This window comes from Haliotis rufescens, unplaced genomic scaffold (assembly GCF_023055435.1).
Source record: "Haliotis rufescens isolate VD_foot unplaced genomic scaffold, xgHalRufe1.0.p SCAF_2, whole genome shotgun sequence".
In the NCBI taxonomy this organism is placed as follows: domain Eukaryota; kingdom Metazoa; phylum Mollusca; class Gastropoda; order Lepetellida; family Haliotidae; genus Haliotis; species Haliotis rufescens.
Genome location: NW_025963890.1, coordinates 37596924 through 37620605, shown reverse-complemented (window position 1 = coordinate 37620605; position 23682 = coordinate 37596924). Strand labels below are relative to the sequence as shown.

Here is a 23682-nt window from a genome sequence, read left to right as displayed (position 1 = left end):
AAAAAATCAAGCAAGTAAAAATCCTTACAAATAACAATGTTGAGACCAAGATATCTGTCACGCTAAAACATGTACAACTGTAACGTCTAATAATGGCAGTTAATAGCTTCATTTTTTTAAACATGTGACGATGTATAGGTGACATTTAAAAATAGTATGTTTCATGTCTGAATCGACCTGAATCGTCTGAGTGAATGAGTAAGGTTTTACGCCGCTTTTAACAATATTCCAGTAATATCACGACGGGGGACACCAGAAATGGGCTTCACACATTCTTTCCATGTCGGGAATCGAACCCGGGTCTTCAGCGTGACGAGCGAACGCTTTATGCACAAGGCTACCCGACCGACGTCTGAATTGCACTCATCATCACCAACACGGAATGTATTTACTCACAACATACGTTGCAGCATGACCAGATCAGATGTTTTTCACGAACAGCCCACTCTCGAAACACGGGTACATGGTAATGCAGCCATGCATTCTAGCTACGCATTGTAAGTGCCTTTCAAATAGGACTCGAGGCTCTGTCCATTTGAACAGAACTTCCTCGGATGTTGACGCTAATACTTGAATAATACAGTAGACATTACTAGGCATTTTTCAGTCGGTCTATTTTGTCATTGAAATCTATAATTTTAGTGACATGCTTGGTTAAATAATGTATTCTTTTCGGGTGACATAATGAATTATTTTAATGAAAATGTGGTGGGTGGTTTCAAGGAAAAGTACACACTTCGGCGGAAAGAAATGAAACGGAAAAGACCTCCATTTTCACATTACAATCCACAGTAAAGTTCAGTTTGGCTCTTGTCCAATGATAGCTAGTCATGTGATCATGTGGTGTGCATTAACATCTTTAGACCTATTTAAAGGGCCGTGTGATACACGTGCAATCTCTGGAACACGTGATACTTGTATATACAGTACTTTTACTTTTACGCGGAGAATGCGTGAGTCATAAGCTGGTTTTTGCTTTTCTTTCAGTCATGCATGGTGGCGAGGAAGGTAAGGACAATATGATGCCGATCTTAAACGTTAACCAACGAGCTCCGGTTCTGACAACCAAGGATCAATAACCTACAGATCCTGGCGAAAAAGGGGACGCAACTCCGCACAAACGACGTACACGACTAGCCACCAGTGTCCTGACATGCCTCTGAGGCGGACGCTAACTCCAGTCATGTTCAGCATTGTTCCTCTTCACGATGGAGACAACACCATGATTGTCACATGATCCAAAGCTGTGCTTCTCGCAGCACGCCAATCCCCGCGCTTATCTCTGTGACCTTCAGTGCACTCACCCGTACCCTACTATTTGACTGGGTACTGAAAGTAAAAGTAGGCCGCGGAACCTGATGATACAGGGTGCAGCTGAAACATCTCCATAACGCCAGATGCCATATCAACTTTCGTTGATTGAGGTGTCTAACTGCTATCACAACCACGTAGACATTAGTGACGAGCTTCCATCAACTGGCAACATGGAGTTTCTTCGGAGAGCTGTCTCTACCAAACAACGTCGATTATCCCATCTAGAGGAAAGTGGAGGTTCATCTAAAGGTATTGTTTATTTTTATTTTGTGTATTATGGGCGAACGATTCTATTGGTAGAAAAGCGATGTTTGGTGTCTTGTCGTACATATTAGATTATTAAATGTGATAGCAGCATAGGTTTATCATCGCAATCTGTCGTCCCTTTACGCAATGAATTGTTGATACTTTTTTGTGCACAAAAATATTAGTTTCTTCACTTTTTGGGGGGGATAAATTGCGTTTATCAAAACGTGAGGTACATTATAGTCACGCTAATTCACGCTTGACTAAATATTCGAGTATTTACCACGCAGGATGAAGATGTGGACATCAATATATGAAACACTATAAATTTCACGTATAAGGCACAACAATGTGTAAACTACAAACACTATAATGAATATTCATCGCCTCATAATTGTTTCCATACCTCATTATTATAAATAGAAGACTAAAGGACTGCGTATCATGACTATGGGCTTAGAAATTTGAATTGTAATATCTAAAAACGTATGTGAACGGAAATGTAAAACATATTTGCGTAACTCTGCACACACAAATTAAAGCCGGACACGTTCCGACATTATACGAATTCACTTTTGAGCTTCTGAACGTTTATTTCCCCCTGTATCACCGTAGTAATGCACGTATCCAACTGCAAAGGGGATGCTCTTGTTGAATGCCGAGGGTTTAGGTTTGAAACCTGATGTTTACGTCCCAAAACCCATCCCACTCTGTCCGTCACCACCCCAACCGACCCCACCCTGAACCCCCGCCTACCGAAGGAGATGATGCTTGAGGGTGTTATTTAATCATTTGGTGTGCACGTCAGTGGGCTATTTATACCGAGCGAGTCACTGTATTGTGTAAGTTAATGCTTGAGGGTTTTTCACTCATTGTAACAAATATCCAACTTCGTCATGACGATTTGTGTTGTTGAAAGGGATTCCTGCAGTCACCTGAAATAATTAATCCTGTAAAACCGGAACGACCAGTCTAAGGAAACACAGTATTACATGATATTACACAACAGAGGATAGCCATACATGAGCCTACACGCAATGAGTGAAAATTGTTTTCCGCCGCGTTCAAGGACCAATCACTTCATGTTCTGTCCTGTGTTGCAGAAAAAAGACTGGAAAAACGTTTTTTAGAAAAGAAATACAAATGTACATGATGGATGTCATGATAAAAATGTTTTCTTAAAAAAATCTAATTGTTCGGCTCCTTGATTTTTGGAACTAAATTGTTTGTCATGTAATAGAGATCAAAATATATTCACACTCCCTGGAATATCAAATGGAATATCATTTAGCAGCATTCTCTCTCTGTCCCTTGCGGGTTCTCTTATTGTATAACGTCGGCATTAGAACCATGTCGACACACACATACTGCCACATTGTCAGGCTTCTAGAATTATTCATTGCTGCAGCGTTCGCACTTTTGGGGGGCAATATTCCCCCTAAATCACAGCAGGGGATCCTCTGTACCTATTTAGGGATTCGATCACAGGTCTTAAGCGTCACGAGCCAACGCTTTAAGCACTAGGTTACACCCATCTTCGCCTTTCCGTAGACAAATGCATCAGCCTGACTTTGTGTTATTGTTTTGCAGATTCATTATCAACAGTGGACGATAATACATCAAAGAATGGAATATTTCATATTCCGCTAACGTGCAATATTGAGATGACGTCGCTCTCATCCCTAAATTCTTTGTCGTCAGTGACGTCATCCAACTACTCCTCCAGAGAAAACAGCCCCAAATCTCACCCAAAGAGAGTTTCCTTCTCAAATGACATTGTGTTCGATGAACCCGACACGCCCCTTTCTTCTGCTGACGACAAGATGTCGACGGAAACCCAGTCGCCAAGGGAGGGGCGGTTGTCGACGAAAAGAAGATCACTGAAGGAGGGAAGCTTTTCGACAGAGAGACGGCCAAGGACAATGGGAAGCTTGTCGACGGAGAGAAGGGCATCGACCAGAAGTAGCTTGCCCACAGACAGCTTAGAGAAACAGTTGGTTAAGGAGAGACGCATTTCAACCGAGAATTTTCAATCGGATGATGATTCAGACTCGGACTCGGAATCGGAGAGTCATTTTCCCGAGAAGTTCCGCGCAGTATTGTTTAATAAATTCGGAGCAAAGCGGAATACAGCGCCTGGGATCAAGGACGCCAAATCAGTCGCCCACGTTTACAAAGGAGAAGTGTTAGTGACCGATCTCCTGGACAGCAAAGTCGTTCTTTATGAAAGAAGTGGTAAAGCAAAGCGCACTTTCATGACCAAAGAGAGCTCAGAGCCTTGGGGTGCGACGATGACACCCGACGGACACGTCGCAGTGACGTTGCGACGTCAGCACTGTGTAGCGTTGTGGACAAATGACGGCACCTCGATGGAAGTCTTCGGCAGCGGTTTGCTGCGATGCCCTGCTGGTCTGGCAGTTGATAAAACAGGGAGGGTATTTGTAGCAGATGAACAGCTGAGCGATGTATTTGTATTCGATCAGACGGGGACCGTCTTATTCAAACTGTCAGATTTTCACGAACCTGCCTTCAAACAGCCTCGATATGTTTGCTGCTCTCATTCTGGTCGTATCGTCGTAGCCGACTCGGGCAATCACTGTGTCAAAGTGTTTGCTTGTAATGGCAACTTCATGTTCAAGTTTGGATCCTATGGGAAAGCGAACGGCCAGTTTAGGTTTCCGTACGGTGTGTGTGTTGACCAACACGACAACATCATCGTCGCCGACCACCACAACGACAGAGTGGTCATGTTTTCTGCAACGGGACAGTATATGCAAGACCTTGTCACACCTACAGCTGGGCTGAGAAGTCCGTGTGGCGTTTCCGTCAGATGTGCGCATAACCGGAAGTTGTATATTACGCATGGAGAACTTCGAGCTTCGGAAGTGATCGTATTTAAGCTGATATCTATGGACTCCGAGCTCAGCATAAACGTCAAACATTTTGTGTAGTCAGGATCAGATTCTGTAGAGAGACACAAGCGCAACGACTGTGAAGCACAAAACGTTATACCAGTTTAGTGAGGTTGGCGAGAGAATGCGGGAGAGAGGGCGTGCTGAGCTCAAAATATCCACACAGGACCATTTTCTGCATTTATGGAGAGATAAAAGCACAACGACTACGACGCACAAAACGTTATACAACTTTAGTGAGTGAGTAGAGTTTTATGCCGTGTTCAGCAATATTTAAGCCATACCACGGCGGGGGTACACCACAATTGGGCTTCACACAATGGAACGATATTGATAATCGAACCCGGGACTTCAGCGTGGCGAGCCAAAGCAATAACCACTACCCCACCGCTCCTTTACAAGTTAAAGTATTGTGTAAAGAAGTATTGAATAAAAGACAACATATTAATAAACCTTATTACACTGTGTTATTGTGAATGAAATTGATGGCTGAATTGATTATTTTGCGCTTTGGAGACATAGAAATCGTATCATGATAGTACCGTCCCTGGAGACGAGTGTACCGTGATGAATGTCGTACCGTATTGTACCCGACATGCATATCTCATCGACAAGTGAATACTAGCAGTACGTACACGTATCGTGATACATTCATTATAGTGATATGTATCGTACCATAAGATGCAATGAACACGTTCCTGTGTTGCGAAATCAGTACCGAATTATATTCCACCTGTATGACGACGAGAAGGACATGAGTGTATTATAACATTAGAGTAAACTACGAGAAAGTAAACACTTGAAATTGGATCTGACCAACGTTGTCAACCCGTCTCTCGGCTGTAAACAGTCGGCGAAACACTGCGAAGTCCAAAACACAACTTTGATACCCGTATGATTTACATCACCATCAAAAAACATTTTGTATTTGTTTCAGTTTTAGCCTTCATCAACCATGGGTGTATACTTTCATTCACAGTCTAATAGAGGACGACAGAGAACGTTGCTTTCAAATAAATTGCATGACAAGTGTATGTTAATTTTGCCTCGTAACTGAAAAGTGACTCAGTGGGTCAGCAAGCTACAACTGGGTATGAACAGTTACGTAATTTCGTTGTGACAGGATCCGTGAATCGGGAGTTCGAATACAACTTCGCCCAACCCTTGATATGTCTAAAAAAAACTGTCGTAGAAGGCGACTAACGGGTACTGGTAGTCAGGCTCGCCGACGTGGTTGATGCATGCCATCGTATCCCAACTGCTATGCTAATTATGTCAATCACTGAATTGTCTGGACCAGACTCGATCATTAAAAGACCACCGTGATATATCTGGAGTATTGCTGAGTGAAGCATGAAATAACAGACACACAAACAAACTAACAGCATACACCCTTGCGACGACTTGCATCGGGATTTCCTTCTAATATAACTGGGGGCACGGGTGGCCCAGTACGTCTAAGGCGCCGCAATTCGCTTTGCAGAGTTGCGCCCCTAAGGCACGCCAGAAACTTATGATCATGGGGTCGAATCCAAGTTCGCCCCGATTATGTTTCTGGGTATGTCAGCACCATACCCGTGCTCGTGGATTTCAACAAAGTGTGAAACGTCTAAAACGGGCTTTCCTCCCACATCACATGTTTCCATTATAACTGGAATACTGTTCAAAGCGGCGATAAACCCAACTCACTCTCTCAGTCCAAATGTACCTAAAACATTGTTCAAAACTCACTGTTACTTTAATCGCAGTTTATTTTCGGAACATCTACCGCGCGACCTATCTTTACACGGTGATGCGTCTCGATGGAAGCACAGTGTTAGGTTGCAAACTGCGGCATAGTCGTTGTTTATTAGATCTGAGACATGTAGATCACCTCAGCCTACACAGACACGAGACAAAGAAGGTGACAGGTTGACGTGAGTGATTGTATGAGTGAGTGAGTAGGTATGGATTTACGCAGCTTTTAGCAAGGTGTAACCAATATCACACCAGGGGGCATCATAATTTGGTTTCTCACGTTGTACCCACGTCGGAAATCGAACCCAGGTCTTCGTGTCGAACGAATGCTTTATCCACTAGGCTATAGCTACTCCTACTTGGTCGGCTTCTACACTCGCATTTGGTACTGGCGACCTATTCCTCTATCCATTAAATAGTTGTTGCTATTAAATGCTGAAAACATCGGTACTGATGTTTAGCCAGTATGCAGAGGTGAAGTGAAATGGGGTTTAACGTCGCGTGCGAGGTTATTCCCCTCAGACACAGTACACTTTGAGCCGACCTTGTTTTAACACAAGGCAAGTTAACAACATGTATCATCTTTCAACGTCTATTAGTATGACGCATCCAGGGGATGAAACCACCAACCTTCCACCCTCCGGAGACAGCCCCATATCTAGGACAGAGCTGGGATGAGCAAAGCAAATGTGAAATGATGAGTGAGTGAGTGAGTATGGTTTTACGCCGCTTTTAGCAATATTCCAGCAATATAACGGCAGGGGACACCAGAAATGGGCTTCACACATTGTACCCATGTCGGGAATCGAACCCGGGTCTTCGACGTGACGATCGAATGTGAAATGATGAGGCAAGGTAACCTCTGTGTCGCATCCAGGGCGACCGCCTCCGTGGTCTAGTGTAAGAGCGTCTGCCCGGAGAGCAGAAGATGGGGTTTTGATAGACGGCCGCGTCATATCAAAATACCTAAAAAGATGGAAGTCATATCGCCGTCATGTAGCTGGGCCATTGCTCGTGCGGCTTTAAACATCATACCAACAAACAAATACAAATACAAACAGCCGCTTAAGAGAGCATCCAGTAAAAGTGTTCCTGAAACAGCACGGTGCCACTAAAATAAGAAAAGGGCACTCTCTAGTTCATCTCGGCCTTTTGGGAGGAGTAAGTGAGTATGGTTTAACGCCGCTTTTAGCATTTATTCCAAGGCGGGGGACACCAGAAATGGGCTTCACACAATGTACCCTTGTTGGGAATCGAAAGTTTATGATTTGTTTACGTTTAAACACCCATAATGGATTTCACAATTTTCATTGTATTGCCTTTAGGTTTAATGAATTGATGGCAGGCTTCTCATCTCAAAATGAAAAGTTGATCATTTTCTGAAGTCTGACCCCCTCTAGATCTGTGATTCGAAATTGTGAATATTTATTCGATGCGAGTGTGTGCCGGATTTTTTGCAAGACGCCGAAATATTAATTTATTCATTCTTTTTATTCTTTATTTCAAGAATACAGGTTGTACAGAGTAACGTAAATAGTTGAGTAAATAGATACAGTCATAAACTTTCTTAAAAACAAAAAGAATTACAAAAGACAGGATTTGTTTCCATCAAAAAAAACTTTTTACATTGTCCATTTACTGTGTTACTCCCCGAATTTAACTTTATTGTAGTACATTTTTCGTTTAATTTGATCATAAACATGTAATCCTGTTGTATATGTATTACATTTGGTAACTTGTTTTGCATCGCCGAAGTAGCCGTACTACAAAAACCTCACTGAAAGTCGTCACTCAGCCAGAGACAGTGATTCAACGCGGCATTGTATAGTAGCTACATGTATATCGTGGCATGTCGCTTTCTCTTCTGGTACAATCGCTTTCTCGTCTTGTGCAATCGCTTTCTCGTCTCGTACTATCGCTTTCTCGTCTCGTACTATCGCTTTCTCATCTCGTACTGTCTCTTTCTCGTCTCGTGTTATCGCTTTTTTCGTCTCGTGTTATCCCCCAATCTTACATTCGGCTATATCCTTCAAGTCTGGAAAAAGGCTCCCTCTGTTGACAAATTGGTTATCGCGTTCTCGTATCGTGTTATCGCAATATCGCGACTGCAAATTCAATAAAGCAATGCCCCCTCTCGGGTATCATAGAATATAGGATTCAAACCAACAATCAAATGATTCAGATAGTCCAAGGGAGGCAACTCAGCACAGCGAGAAGGTGAAGTAAGGTGCAATAAATTAAATGTTTACAGAGGAAGCTCATACCCGTATTGTATATCTCTGTGCGCACTGACAGGGTTAATTTTGTATCATTCTGCTATTATAATATCCCACTGTTTACATCTTGTCAGTAATGTTCAATAACACAAGTATCCCTGTGGAACTATTTCAGCCTGTAAAACACCTTTACCGCCGCACATACATGAACAGTTCTAAATGTATCGTACCCATAATAATGTCGTTAATTGTGCGTTAAATATGCGCTTGTCTTTGTTCTTATTAAGTGATGACAATTGTCTCTGGAAAGGCTAAGTACATCGTCACATCTAACCACTATTACAGGCGTAATTACATACTTTGCATGCCAGCATTAATTTACCATTATCCCAAATGTCAATACTACATCACTTGCTATATATGTGTTGCTTATACTCAGCGTACACTTGTTTATAGACAAAGCGTACATTTGTTTAAATACTCGGTTATTTGTTGCATATACTAAGTGTACATGTACATGTGTTCATATGCTCTGCATACATTTGTTCATTTGCACAGCGTGTTGCTTATATTCAGTGTACCTTTCTTCATATACTCTGCGTACATTTGTTCATATACTCTGCGTACATTTGTTCATATACACAGCGTACATTTGTTCGTATACTCTGCATACCTTTCTTCATATACTCTGCGTACATCTGTTCATATACTCACTGTACATTTGTTCATATATTCTGCGTACATTTGTTCGTGTTCTTTGCGTACGTATTTTCATATACACAGCGTACATTTGTTCATATACTCTGCGTACATTTTTTCATATACACAGCGTACATTTGTTCATTTACTCTGCGTACATTTGTTCATATGCATAGCGTACATTTTTTCATATACACAGCGTACATTTGTTCATATACTCTGCGTACATTTGTTCATATGCATAGCGTACATTTGTTCATACACTCTGCGTACATTTGTTTATATAATCTGCATACATTTGTTGCATATACTCAGTGTACCTTTTTCATATACTCTGCGTACCTTTCTTCACATACTCTGCGTACATTCGTTCAAATGCTCAGTGTATGTTTGTTCATATACTCAGCGTATAATTTTTCATATACCCAGCGCACATGTTCATATACTCAGCGTACATCTTTTTCATATGCTCAGTGTGCATTTGTTCATATACTCAGTGTACCTTTCTTAATATGCTCGCGTATGTTTGTTCATATACTCAGAGCACATTCGTTCATATACTCAGGATTCATTTGTTCACATGCTCAGTGTGCATTTGTTCATATACTTAGTGTATGTTTGTTCATATTCTCTGCATACATTTGTTCATATACTCAGCCATTTGTATTTATACTCAGCGTACATTTGTTGCATATACCAAAGACCATATAATAGATGGTCTCTGCATATACTCAGCGTACAATTGTTCATATACATTTGTTGCATAACTTTAGCGTTCATTTATTACCAAATAGTCAATGTACAGATATTGCGTATATTCTGCATATAGCGTACATTTGTTGCATATACTCCTCGTATTTGTATCATCGGATATTAAAAACACCTAGCTCGCTTCGATCACAGAATTTATCTCGGCCAACATTGGAAGCCATTTATATTGGAACTGGATTCATCAGTAACTATCACATTTTATTATACAATCGGCAGTCACGTATTCTTTATTTCTATTGACCATCACAAAGCTTTTCTAAAAATCCGCCGTCATGGTATACAGACTGCACCCTGAGGAGTCTCGCGCGGATTACATTTGCCGGAACAGGAAATAGTCACTGGGAGCTAGGTCTGAGCTGTAGGGTGGGGCATTTAACTGTACAGCCCAGTGACTATTCCCTGTTCCGGCAAATTAAATCTGCCCTACGTGGAAGACGCTTCAAGGATGACGAGGACATAAAGGCTGCCAAAGAGGCGTGGTTACAGGCCAATCTGCGGATTTCTATAAAAGTGGTATTAAAAGCTTGAAGAAAAAATGGAACAAGTGTATTGAGGTGAATGAAGATTATATGGAAATATAAAAGTGCAAAAGATATTCTGCGACTTGGTCTTATATTGAAGTTGCAAAATTATTGAACGTCCCTCGTATGTGCATTATACACATACACGTTTTTCGTGTTGGCAGGGGATGCGGTTTACATAAATGATTTCTCACAGTTCAAGACGTGAATTAAATCAGTAGAATATGTGATCGTTAACGCCTGGAATGCGGGCATAGTGACTATGTAAATGAAGAAGCCCTTGGAAACAACTTGCAGTTATTTTTCTAAAGAAAGCAATTTGAATATGTGAATACTATACGTCCGCTTCAGTCACTTTTAAGTGAGTGAGTAACGCCGCTTTAAACAGTATTACTGTTATATCACGGCGTGTCAGCTTAATGTGGGAGGAAAGCCCGAAGTGATGCAGGTCTCAGACGTTTACCACTTCGGTGAAACCCACGAGCACGGGTATGATGCTGACAAATCTAGAAACATAATCTGGCGAACCGGGATACGAACCCACAATTATAGGTTTCTGGCGTGCTCAAGGGACGCAACTCTGCAAAGCGAATCGCCGCGTCTTAGACGACTGGGTCACCCGTGCCCCGCACTTTTAAGAATCACACGCGATCCTTCAGCTTAAAGTTGAAGGAAAGACCGAATGGTCGCAGGCGTTAGGCCTTTACAATTTGGGTGAAACCAACGAGTATGGAGAGTTAGTGCTAAAGTACAGTCGGAAACTGCTTTTCTGACTTCATTTAATAAATACGAGTCATGGAACTATTAAAAGATCATATATCAAAATATCGCAAATTGTCCTTATCTAGCCTGACTGACACTGTGACACTGTGATTACCCTTAAAATGTACTTTTACAAGAAAAATGATGATCAACTTAGAAAATATTCGTGTGTTGTCATGCATGTATGAAATGGCCTATAACCTGAGGTTTTTACCTGTGGTACCTGTGGTTTACCGAGGTGATGACCTCACACCTTTCCTTTGCAATCTCACAGGTGTTAATGTCACCGAGTTGGGGGTGGTCTCAAAACATTGCTGTTATTGTACTTAATTGCCATGTGCGTTGATGGGGTAGCAACTTAGGATATGTACTGCATTATATTTGCTTGGAAACATGATGGGAATAGTTAAGAGCTATGAAACGGGATGAGTATTGGAAGGATGCGATTTTGGAATCCAGAGGTATTTGTTGTTCTACAGATGATTTCTTGAGGTAGCCTTTATCTCCGCTGATGACGTATATGAATCTGTACTTTTGAATGTCGTGTTATGTCTTGCCACGAATCCTTTACTCTTAGCCAAGATGGGCACAACAGGGTTGAGCTCACAATGTCTAACTGGCGTACGTGAGAAAACGTCACCGTATTGTGCCGCCAGCACAAATGTCCTGTACTTTACAGGGTTCTTATTCAGCCGAATTTTCTCCATAAGTTGAACTTTCGTTTTATATGGTCTGAAGTTGACAATGTCATGTATTCCTGTATGGTCGCCTTCAGACAACTCATGGTTTGGGTGACAGTATCTGATTCCCGGACGTTATATTAACTGGCGTAATCCATGACAATGACACAGACGTTGTTTAAAATGGGCAATAGCTGAAGTTCCAACCAGTCTAAGAACACATCACCTCCTTATGAAAATCACCAGTTTTCTTTTTTCGCCTCGAAAACCAGCACACATCCATCAATAAGCCCCATATCAGTGGTTATCATATGGTAAATTATCTGGACGCCTTTACTGTGATAGTTATGAATGGTTCGAAGATCATGTGACCTCACAGACAGGATAGAATATTTTCCCCTGAAAAGTGCTCGGTCATCGCCACGCGCAGTGTATCGAAATCCCATCTCTTGGAGAGCAATAGTTAGTGCAGTTAACATTAATTGTATCTTTAATTCCTCCCAAATTCTTCAAGTCAGGGTTACCTTCTGCTAAAAAAGCTTGTACCCTATACGCGTAATCACCATGTATCAAAGCTGTCTTATATCCTTTTACGTCCCAGTTTTGTTTTTGAGAAGACCCCTATACCTGGTTTGTTTTATTTATCATTCCGTAGACTTGATGGTATGAATTGAAAATCCAATAGCTTGGGCAGTTCGGTAATTCACCCATTCTAAATTGATAAATGGTTTCCCTCTATCTCTCTAAAGTGTAAAGAACTTGCATACATTTCCCAGTACAGACTCCATATCGTGGACCATGGTTATGGCTTTGGAAGTGTAATGTAACATGCATCATGGGAGCAATGTTAACAAAACAAACGCAGCATCATTTTGTCATTTTAGTAGATGTGCATCTAGAATTTTCTCAAAATGAGTTTTGTGTGTGGATGAGATGTTTTATTAAGACTACATTATTATCATTATAACGGAGTCACGTTCGCATATTTCTATAGTCCGTTTCAGACTGCCACCATTGCACTTAGAATAAAAGTAAATTTCCTGTTTTCGTTCGAATTTGTCTCCTGTAAACTTGTCGATAGGACTCCTTGTGACTGAAATACTTCAAACCACAGGTAGGTCGATCGGTAGTTATTCGATATTTCAATAACAACAGTCTGTGAAAAATTATATTCTTTTATAACAGGCAAAAAGCAGTTTTCTAGCATTTCCGACAGTACTTTAGTTTGTCATACAGACCCTGGAAGACATATATTCAGTTCAGCCCATGCAAGTCTAGCGGGTAAGTCTAGATAACTACAATGTAGTTTCATTCTTCGCTCGGAACAACTCAATTTTAAACATTTTGTTCCATATCTACTTGGATGTGATACTCTAATGGGACCATATTGAATACAACCACCTCCAACGACATGAGGTCCCCGTGTGTGATGTAGAGTTTTCTGGTGTGTGATGATCTTACTGCAACACCACATGGCCTATTCAGGCCTTTGGCCGAGGTGACAAGATTCTGTAGGAATTCACCGCAAGGAGAAAACAAAACCACTCGGTCATTATAGTGATCGGCAACAATGATGTTGTCATCTTGGTCTGCACACACTCCGTATGGGAATTTGAACTGGTCATCTTTATTTCCATAAGATCCAAAATGGAAAAGAAGCTTTCCTTGAGTGTTGAAAACCTTCACACAATGGTTCCCAGAATCAGATACTAACACACGGTCAGAGCGAGAGCACCACACATATCGAGGTTGACACAGTGTCGTTTTCATGGTATCCGAAAATCTGTGTGAAATCCTCCCTGTTTTGTGAAACACGTATACGTCATTCTCCTCCTCATCACTGACGTAAAGTCTGCCTGATGTATCCACTCCTAATCCAGTTGGACATTGCAGTAGATCTTGCCCAAATTCTCCTAAACAGTGACCATCTGTTGTCCACACCGTCACGCAACGTTGACGTCGCAGCGTTACGGCCACGTTACCTTCTGGCGTCATTACTGCTGCACAAGGCTCGGAATACTCGCTTGTCAAAAATGTTCTCTTTGGTAAGCCACTTCGTTCATATTGAACTACCCTTCCATCCAAGAAATCGGTGATTAATATGGCTCCGTCGTAAACATACGAGACGTATTTGGCATCAACAAGGTTTGGTTCACTAGTAGACTAACATTTAGTCTCTGAAATCTTATATTACACAATATCCTTCTTGACTCTAAAAATAAAAACAATTCTCTATGCTGATTTCAGAATAGAGCTAGCTTGAGATGGCTAGACTTGCTTTTGTATGCATTTCTAGATTATTATTTTTTCATAAAATAAATATATTCCACGGTCATGGTGCAGGACTAGTTCACTAGTTGCGCCAAACTTATTAAACAAATTGACTTTGAAACATATTTGTGTCTGTTTGTTGTCACCGTCGAGCGAATCCTTTACACTGCCCCTTCGCCTTTTCAATGTAACGATGAAGTTTGCAACATTTTCAGCAAAGGAAACCCTTCTTTTCGTATTTTTGCGCGGGTCAGGCCTCCTTCCCGGGTTTTTATGCGTCAGTAACGATGTAGCAGTGGATGTCATGTTGCCAGGGCTGGACAGAAAAAAGAGGTGTAAATTGAGGATTATTACCCCCTAACACAGGCTGGTGATTATCTCTTTCACTCATGAATATCGTTTTTCAGTATCAGTTTATAAAGTTGTGTTAACTTGATCAACGGCCACCTGTTACCGATTACTTTTTTTGCGCATGAAAGCTGTGAAATGTACAATCCACACCCTGTCACTTGGAAACATAATACGTCACACGGGTATATTGTTGTTTTCATCACAAAGTGTTTGCTATCAGGTTAGGGCAACCCTAGATGTTGTTCCAATTGTTAAGGCATATTTCCAGTTTACAGCGGGAGTATCTGTTCTAGCTTTTTGAGATTATTAAATACATCCTTCTTTTTCAATACAATCTTGATAAACTTATCTGTCGGGTTTGTTGGGAAAGACATGTGAGTGAGTGAGTGAGTTATTATTTAACGTCACATGGGCAATATGGGAAAGACATGTACAATGAATGTTCCAATTGTTGTAATTTTCATATGGTGATTTGTGACAGGTGTGATCATGTCGAAAAGAACTGAAACAATATCTATTATCTGAATGTACAAAGTACAATTACACGTTCTCAGATCAAACCATCCGGGTTCGAACCCTATGTTTTCGGAAAATAAACTTGTCAATAAATGCAAAATATAGTTCCGTCAATTCCAAGTGGAAATAAATATAAATGTTGGTTCAAGATAATGTACAGTTGACAAATAACTCTCCATTCCTGAAAAAAATGGAGCGTTCAAACAAGAGAATGAAGTCACATTTGTGTTTAAATTAAACGAACTGAAGGAAAATGTTTGGCAAGTCTTACTTAATTTTAAAACTTGGAACCATAATTTACCTATTGAAAGTGGGAGAAAAATAGTTTTAATCAAAAGAGATTGCAGATGTTTTGTATCTATTCTCTCTCTCGCTCTCTCTCTCTCTCTCTCTATATATATATATATATAGAGAGAGAGAGAGAGAGAGTATATAGATAGATATATAGATATATAGAGAGAGAGTTTTGATTAAAACTATTTTTCTTCCAGTTTCAATAGGTAAATGATGGTTCCAAGTTTTAAAATTAAGCATATATATATATATATATATATATATATATATATATATATATATATATATAAGTTTATAAAGTTTAGCTTTTTATCGGCCTCAGTGTAAACAAAAGTTCCGTTCAGTTGGATTGGGCTATCGTCTGTGAACGAAACCGATAAAAAGCTAAACTTTATAAACTTTAAGTTAGCAGAGCAACAAAGTGGTGTTTTAACGACTTGCTAGGATTGCCAATTATCTCAATCCCAGTTCCCTTTGGTGTCCTGCTGTATGACCTGCCCCAGCATGGATGCAAGCATGAGCGAGTCTTCCCATGGCAGACAGTTATGACGCCACGATGGTTACCACGATGGTTGCCATATACCGTAACACCCAGGGAAGCAAAGATATGTTCGTGATGAACGATGCTGCTCAGTTATTATTTAGACATGCCTTTATAGCTGTAGGAGCTAACCTTACCTTTAGAACTTTATCCAAAGTGCCAGTGCGCCACGTCGACACCTGTTGGTTGAGTCCGATTGAGTTTCAGCAAGGACGAGCGAACGCAGTCCTGGTACGTGCAATTGCGACTGTTCATTCTGGACTGCCCAAGTTAGCCTGAATGATACAGGTATAAGCGGACTTTAAAATACCCGATCTCATGTTTTTCTGTGGTTGCACTGTTGGTACACTCATGGTATACACTCGTGTTTACGACTTCTCTTTCTTTTTCTTACGCTGTCGATTTAACGAGCGCTTTCTTTCAGTTCGTGCACTGGATTGTAACAGCCTTAGTACTTTAACTGAAATGCTCTGATTAACTGTAATTTTCTGTTGTTGTGAGGCAGTATACATTGTAGGTGATGATTTTTGTGGCACCTAATTAAAACACTCACAATATGTCAAGCGTTCTGATACACCAACGGCAGCTCGCAAAATAGAGTGATCTCCTATAGTGCTTACAGTCCATAATTTGTCCCAGTGCCCGACACCTTCGTTAGCCCCCCTCCCCCCAGATGTAGGAGCTCCACTTCCAGGTCTGCATAGTTTGAGTCGCTTCCAGAGGTTACAGTTTCTAGAAGTTTCTTAATTCTGTAGGTTACGAGTTCTGGCTTAACCTTTGCGTTTCAACTTGGGAATCAGCACCTAACACTGTTTATCGACATTGTAAATATAAAATATTATCTGTTATTTTCAGCAGCAAGTCTGCATGACTAAAACTGCTGTGAGTCAGACATGATGTCACACTGGCACGCTTTGGTGTAATTGGTGATGTCATTTGCTCCTATGACAATATTTGCCCGTTTAGCAGTAGTGAAATCTAAGGTTTTTAAATAAGTATTAAAATACCATGACACGTTATGGTAATTTGGGACTGAGCAAATATCTGCGGTTTTGACACTTGAGACTCCTGTGGCATTGATATCCCTGACTCGTCTGGTACAGACACTTCTGATGCCTGCTGTATATATATATTTATTATATCTGTCTGGCATAGATGTTTCTTTCGTTTCTGGTACAAACCCTTCCGAATCAAACCCGCTTTGGCGTGACCATTCGAGTAACCCACCGCCCTACTGGCGTTGAGAACACATGGCATGTGTGCAACCTTTAAGGCACCCGTTTGCAACGAGTTACCAATGGTGTGCAATGCGTGTGACAGGGCGTGTGACGTAGTTTTCAATGTCATGGGGGGCAATGAACACTAGATATCATTGTCCCGGACAATGTGTGCTAGAGCACAATAGCACTGTTCACTGACATTTAGTGAACATTTCCCATTGACAATCCTTCTTGAGGAACCATTGTCGAGGGTTAGGTTTCAATAACCAATTTTATGCCCATGTTTCAGTGCTCAATGTCCTACAATCCTGAGGTCAATGTTCGTTTCAAAAGAGTCGAGGATAATACGCCTTACAGAGTGACTTTTAAACGTCTAGATATTCGTCTAATTATATATGCATGTATACACTGTACGTCAATGTGAAGTTAAACGTTCTAACAAAAACAATAACAACTCTTTAACACGATATGGTTCAATAATGTTTATTGAAATTTGTCTTGGTTTACGCAGTTTCATTTCATACATGAGTCCTTTTGACAACGTAACAATGATAGAAATAAAATGATACATAGAATTATTTCAGGTTTGGATAAAAACCAATCAAAATAAAGTTGGTCTATAAAGAAAATTACATTTTGCTGGGACGGTGGGGTAGTGGTTAAAGCGGTCGCGCATCACGATGAAGACCCGGTTTCAATTCTCCTCCTAGGTACAATTAATGTGTGAAACCCATTTCTGGTGGGGTACGTATTACTGGAATATTGCTAAATGGGTCGTAAAACATACACACTCAGAATTGTTTGATAGGCCTTACTTAGAAGTTGACGGATGACAAAGTAGACAGAATTTATGGATAAGAACTTCTTAAATACTGTAAAGGCCTTTGTTGAAGTTGTTGTTATCCATAAATTGTGTCTACTTTGTCATGCACACTCACATTCTGCTTATCAAGTGAAAGTGAGTACGTGTTTATGTGATGTGTACTCCTACCTTGTAGATATATCGCAAAACTATATGAACGTGATATTCACTTTTCCTTCGGGCGAAAAGCAAATGTACTTCTTGGTACGACCTCCTATTTCACATGGACAGGGATTCATCTTTTGTCAAACTTTTGTTCCCTCTGATACAAGTGAGTCACGGGTCATACACCAACGGTGGATGCGTTGCACACACGTGGCCAACGCGTAGAACGCGGGTGGCACATGCGTGACGAACGGATTCCTCACCAGCAGCCAACGGAGTGCACTCGCGGTGCCCATGAGTGAAATTGCAATGAACTTCTTGGCAGTAGTAGTGTTTCTGTAAATAAACTAATATTGCTGAATGATAGTTCAAATGAACAATGAACCACAGTGTCTGAACATGTTGACGTTAAGGGTCACGTGCACGAATTTGTTTCATACTCATTCATTTGATATGTTTAAAGAAAGGAAAAGTATATCGTCAACGTTTTGTGTATCCAAAATTTAACTGATTAGACACAAATTCGATTTAGATTGCGTTATATATGAATGAAAATAAACAACAAAAAACATTTCGAAACTCACGTTTGGGTAGAACATCCGTTAAATTGCACCTAAGTTTATATAAGGTGAGGTGAAATGGGGTTTAACATCGCGTCCAAGATTATTGCACTTACATAGCGACATGCATGCACGTGTGTGTGTGTGGCTGCTTGTACAAGTCCGGACTGATGCCGATTTTTAGTGCTAGCCCACTGAGATACCATGCCGCAGTTTAACATGAATATCCCACTCAGACTCCGAGCCGACCAGTCCATGTTTTAGCCCCTTAATGCCGAGCGCCAGACAGGGTAACAACAAGTTATATTTATATAAAGAGCAGATACAACAAAACAGTGTGAATGCACAAAGCCCGACTAAACACATTACACAACACTACCGTTCAGCAGCTGTCGTCGAGTCCCAACTGACACAGTTCATAAACACATAATGGTCACCCAGACATCTTCTCCATCTCGTATGATGACGGTAAATAAGGCGACTTATTTCATAGGTGGTCAGGTCGGTGATGTTGCTAATAATACAACTAGTTTGACTGTTCCAGACTGAATTATTTAGAGGCGGTTGTATTCCAAATAGATGGAATATACCCGAGTGCTGCTTTAAAGAACATGTAAACAAACCAAAAATCTTCTCCATCCCGCGACTGATCACTGACGGTAAGAACCCTCAGCTGTCGTTGGACAAGTGAATATTCTGTAAATCAAAACAATTCACGTGAGTAAATACCTCTCGAAAGGAACACCTTATAATCCATCACTTCAATGTACACGAAAGTAGTGTAAACACAGTGTATGTAAAGAAAATGTTGAACACACGTTCATGTGAAAAAACACGTAACCGTACTTCTTACATACACAGTTCTATTGCTGTTTAGACACTAAAACGTTGTACATTAAAACTTAAAAAATTGAGAAAGACAATGGCAATTCATTCCCCGGAAATTAATTACCCACTCAAAAAAAGCTTTTGATTGCGACAATGTTGACTATACCATTTCTATTTTCGAGATATAATTGGATCCCCAAAAAGGTGCCTATCACCAGCAGCGCAGTGGATGAGGTCATTCGATAACCAGACAATGGAATATGGTAGTATCAGCAACAGAAACTGTTATTGGAGTGAAGTCATGTCAAACATATTCTTTCTTGTGTGATCCTGCGTTAATTGTAATTCAGAGTAGCCACTTAAAGTATAGCATCTGGCCTACAAAATAGGTCCTGCTAGCTGTTGATCAAAGAATTGCATATCACCTAGCAATGCAATCTTACCAATGTATCAGGTTGAAGCCAAAGACCTCAACTTCACAAAACTGCAGCATGTCGTTTCTTTTTTTTGTTTTCTTTCCACTAACTCTCAGGTAGCGTCCAGTCACGGGTGAGGTGCACTGTATGGCAACAGTTGTGCCAGGTTCTGTGACGGCTCCGCTGTACATGTAACGCAGTTGTGAACTGAGATAATGGTTAACCATTGGGTCGGCTTGGTACATGTCCAGAGAAAAGTCGTGCAGGCGTTCAGCTGAAACATCAGTGTTATGTAACGTGTACAATATATGGTATTAACAAATTTAAAGATTCCTTCGCGACTCATTGTTAATAATATAGAGGCGAATACTGTATTAAAAAGAATGTGCTTGACGTTTGTTTTATGTTTGAAATATCAGCAAATATAATGTTGAAAGATCCAACAAACGTTTGTCTTACGACAACAGTCTTGTCTACTGGTGACACGGACTTCCACAACGATGTAGGTGTCCAGCAGGTCCACCTGCCACCAAGGTGATAAATCACCGTTCTTTCCATGAAAACAGGAGCCAGAAGACCACCTTGCTCTTAGGTCACCGTCCACTGCAGCACTAGGCTGGTGCTTGGTGTCGAAGAGAGTACTTGCATTTGTAGGCTTATTCTTGGCAATATTTTGCAAACCCTCTTCTGCTGTAAGAAAATAAACAATTTCAGATTAAAGGCAACTAACAGGTTGAAGATGTGCTGGTAATATGACTTAGTTGGAGAGAATTTATAATGTCTTGAGTCCCATAGTTCGTATATCCCGTGCATGTGTACATTCTGCTACACGTGTGGTTGAAAAGGGTACTTATAAACCTCTAGTGACGTCACTCTATTGTCTCGCCAGGGTCTTCTCTACCGACTAAACCTCTACTGGTAGTTTACAGGCCATTCCCAGGGTAAGCCCCGGGCATTCCCAGGGTAAGCCCCGAGCATTCCTAGGGTAAGCCCCGGGCTTTCTGCAAAAAATCCCGGGAGATTTTCTACTGAAAGCCTGGTTTTTGTCCCGAAAAATACCCTCTGTATTGAATTACCTTTCTGCATAAAAAAACATGGCTCAACTATTTATTGATATTAGTTGAAATTGAAAGTCACAGTTCGAATTAGTTTGTCTTCAGGTCATTGGTCATCTGCTCTTTTCGGATCAGCTTCTTCACGTGATGGCGAGTTCATTTTTTTTCAACATACTAAGTATGTCAGAGAACGTTGCGTTTTGGTTGTCAGAAGTTCTCTTGTAATTTCGAACGGCGTCGCTCCGATGTCCTGAAACCCAATATTACCATATATATCATAAATAGAAAAGAGCATCTTACTGGTTTGGAAAAAATATTTCTTTGATATGTTATGACTTTTGCTGAATAACAATTTCCGATTACTGCAGGACTAAAATGTTTATCAACCTACCGGTAATTTCGCAAAACATTTGTTCATCAACGTCACCTTGATACAATCGAGTGGCTGCCGTGGCTCTCAAGGAATGGTTTGTCTTCATGCCCTCAATACCGGACGTCTTGCACAGTCTTTTGACGGTAACTTGTAAGGTTATTTCACGCTCGGAAAGTGGATCTCCTAAACGGAATTTAAAGTCATCACTTTCCTTGTCTTCTTCAGCACAGGATGCCGATTCTTTAAAAACTGACTGCGTCAGAAATATATCGTTGTTGTCTGCGTCCATCCTCTTCAGTGGAATTCATTCGACTTGGCCTCGGGAAAGGGACTCGGGACTTGGCCTCGGGAAAGGGGGTCGGGCCTATCGGCCCTCCCCCCTTTCCCTCCTCCGCGGGCATACTTCCCAAACAAAACCTCGGACGCGGTTTTGATCCTACACATACAAAGTCGTCCCGTGAAATATCCGGGCTAGAATTGGTCTTCAGACACCCTTGTTTGTTGTTTAACGGGATCATGTGGTCATGCTTGCTGACGTGGTTGAATCGTATCCCAAATGCGTATTGTCTGGCCAGACTGGATTATTTACAGGTCGCCGTCATATACTTGTCGCTGGAACCTTGCTGTGTGTGACGTTAAACAACAAACATATAAAGTCAGCATGTGTGCTTGTGTGGATAAGTCATGGGGGGCAATTGGTAGTTGGTTGGTCAATGAATTCGATATTCTTTACTTTGACACTTCCCTCATTGAGCTATCATGCCGTGATACAACTGATGTTCCAAGCTCAGAGCAGTATTGCACCCAATTCCCCAGTCTTTCTTGTTATAATTACGGCTTTGAATCGGCAATAATAAAATTATTCTCATGTATATTGTATTTGCATTATACTGACTTCCCTGTGAAAGTGTTCAAAACCTTTTGCAGGTACTCGTAGACATAATGAATCAGAGTAAATGTGTTCAATGTTACGTCGCTTTGAACAGGATTTGAGTTATATCACGGCATGCCAGTCTAATTTGTGTGTGTGTGAAGCCAAAACTGATGCACATCTGATGATCAGACGGTTACTACTCTGATGTGATGAATCAGGGCTGTTAACGATCATGGCACGAGTATTTTCTCGTTTCTGATCAGTATTTTTGAATATTTTTTTTCAAATTTGAATATACAACATTTTTTTTATGAACTTCATTTGAATATGTAATATTTGTTTTGTTTCATATATATATATGGGACTCACAAGTTGAAGCCTTTGGTGATCGGCAGTGCCCAGAATCCCAAGGGTGCTTTCATCACGTCAACAGAGAAGCACTGCCCACACACTACAGCGCCTCTGCAAATGCGTGGATGACAGCCAAGATTTTTGAAGATTGGTTTTTCCACAAGTTTGTCCCAGCTGTCCGTGACCATCTCCGATCACGGAACTTGGAGGAGAAAGCCATCCTCCTATTGGATAACTGCCCCGCCCATCCCCCAGCAAGTACATTGCAGTCACATTATGGACTAATAAAGGCATTCTTATTGCCGAAAAACACGACCTCCCTCATTCAACCGCTCGACCAAGGGATAATCAAAGCATACAAGGCACATTATCGGAGATTTTTAGTGAGTGCGTTGGTGGATAGAGGATTGGACCCTGTTGCGTTCCTGAAGACAGTCACAGTGAAGGATGCTGTTCTTCACACATCCAAAGCCTGGATGAAGGTGACGCCAGCCACCATCAACAACTGCTGGATGAAAGGACTTGGACCAGCATTCGGGGTTGACGAAGATTTCGTGGGGTTTCAGGAAGAAGATGTCATCGATGCTGTACAAAAGTTCCGCGACTATGCTAAGGAGAACAGCATCGATGTATCCCAAAAGACGGCCATGATGTGGAACGCGTGCGATGACAACCTGCCGATTGCCGAACTTCTCAACGACCAAGTGTTGGTTGCCGCAGCAATGCCCGTCGAAATCATCGACGATGAAGAGGAAGAGGAAAACAGTGACAGTGAAAACAGTGTACAGGCAATGGCACCCTCCGTTCGAGATGCCATTTATGGGGCCGAGCTTTTATTGCGGCACTTAGAAAAAAGTGAAAAATACGAACAGCTACACGTGATGCAAGTCCGCTGCATACTGTCACAACTTAGAAACGAGGAACGTGACAGTCAGAAACAATACAAAATTAGTGACTTTTTTAGTAAATAGAAATGTGTTCATACATTACGTCATGTACACACACCAGTTGCATGGTATCAAGAATTTTGAGTGCAATTTTCCCTTTGCATAATTATCATTATTAACGGAACTAAATATATCTCTTATCCACTCAAATCTACGTTTGTGTTTGTGTTTGATTTTTATAAATCGCTCAAATGACCGTGTAGTTATGCACGTCATGTCAATGTACATTGTACATAAAGTGCATACAGAGAGCCGGCCGT

At 41.1% G+C, this 23682-nt stretch overlaps 4 protein-coding genes and 1 long non-coding RNA gene across 5 annotated transcripts; 2 read left to right on the top strand and 3 right to left on the bottom strand.

Moving 5' to 3' along the window:
• The first annotated feature begins 914 nt into the window (after positions 1–914).
• LOC124111765 (RING finger protein nhl-1-like) lies at positions 915–4929 on the top strand. The gene is made up of 2 exons (XM_046471569.2): positions 915–1563; positions 3151–4929. Exons 1-2 carry the CDS (start codon positions 1398–1400, stop codon positions 4509–4511), a joined length of 1527 nt encoding a protein of 508 aa, XP_046327525.2. The 5' UTR covers positions 915–1397; the 3' UTR covers positions 4512–4929.
• An 8135-nt stretch (positions 4930–13064) lies between these two features.
• On the bottom strand, positions 13065–14018 carry LOC125371616 (tripartite motif-containing protein 3-like). Its single transcript, XM_048399904.1, has one exon. It carries the CDS (start codon positions 13851–13853, stop codon positions 13194–13196), a length of 660 nt encoding a protein of 219 aa, XP_048255861.1. The 5' UTR covers positions 13854–14018; the 3' UTR covers positions 13065–13193.
• A 346-nt stretch (positions 14019–14364) lies between these two features.
• LOC124111766 lies at positions 14365–16089 on the bottom strand. The gene is made up of 2 exons (XR_007222256.1): positions 15969–16089; positions 14365–14445 (listed from the first exon to the last, which is right to left on the bottom strand). It is a non-coding gene; the product is annotated as an uncharacterized LOC124111766 (long non-coding RNA).
• A 2864-nt stretch (positions 16090–18953) lies between these two features.
• Positions 18954–20756, bottom strand: LOC125381932 (fucolectin-like). The gene is made up of 4 exons (XM_048399296.1): positions 20750–20756; positions 20282–20512; positions 19850–20096; positions 18954–18984 (listed from the first exon to the last, which is right to left on the bottom strand). Exons 1-4 carry the CDS (start codon positions 20754–20756, stop codon positions 18954–18956), a joined length of 516 nt encoding a protein of 171 aa, XP_048255253.1.
• A 1844-nt stretch (positions 20757–22600) lies between these two features.
• Positions 22601–23446, top strand: LOC125381931 (jerky protein homolog-like). The gene has a single exon (XM_048399295.1). The coding sequence runs from the start codon at positions 22601–22603 to the stop codon at positions 23444–23446; it is 846 nt and encodes a 281-aa protein (XP_048255252.1).
• Positions 23447–23682: the final 236 nt, after the last annotated feature.

Coding starts and splice junctions, on each gene's coding strand:
- LOC124111765 (XM_046471569.2), top strand. CDS start 1,398: ATGCCATATCAACTTTCGTTGATTGAGGTGTCTAACTGCTATCACAAC. Junction 1,564..3,150: donor AAGTGGAGGTTCATCTAAAG/GTATTGTTTATT, acceptor ATTGTTTTGCAG/ATTCATTATCAACAGTGGAC.
- LOC125371616 (XM_048399904.1), bottom strand. CDS start 13,853: ATGACGCCAGAAGGTAACGTGGCCGTAACGCTGCGACGTCAACGTTGC.
- LOC125381932 (XM_048399296.1), bottom strand. Junction 20,097..20,281: donor CAGTAGACAAGACTGTTGTC/GTAAGACAAACG, acceptor CTGATGTTTCAG/CTGAACGCCTGCACGACTTT. Junction 18,985..19,849: donor GGCTTCAACCTGATACATTG/GTAAGATTGCAT, acceptor GAACTGTGTCAG/TTGGGACTCGACGACAGCTG.
- LOC125381931 (XM_048399295.1), top strand. CDS start 22,601: ATGACAGCCAAGATTTTTGAAGATTGGTTTTTCCACAAGTTTGTCCCA.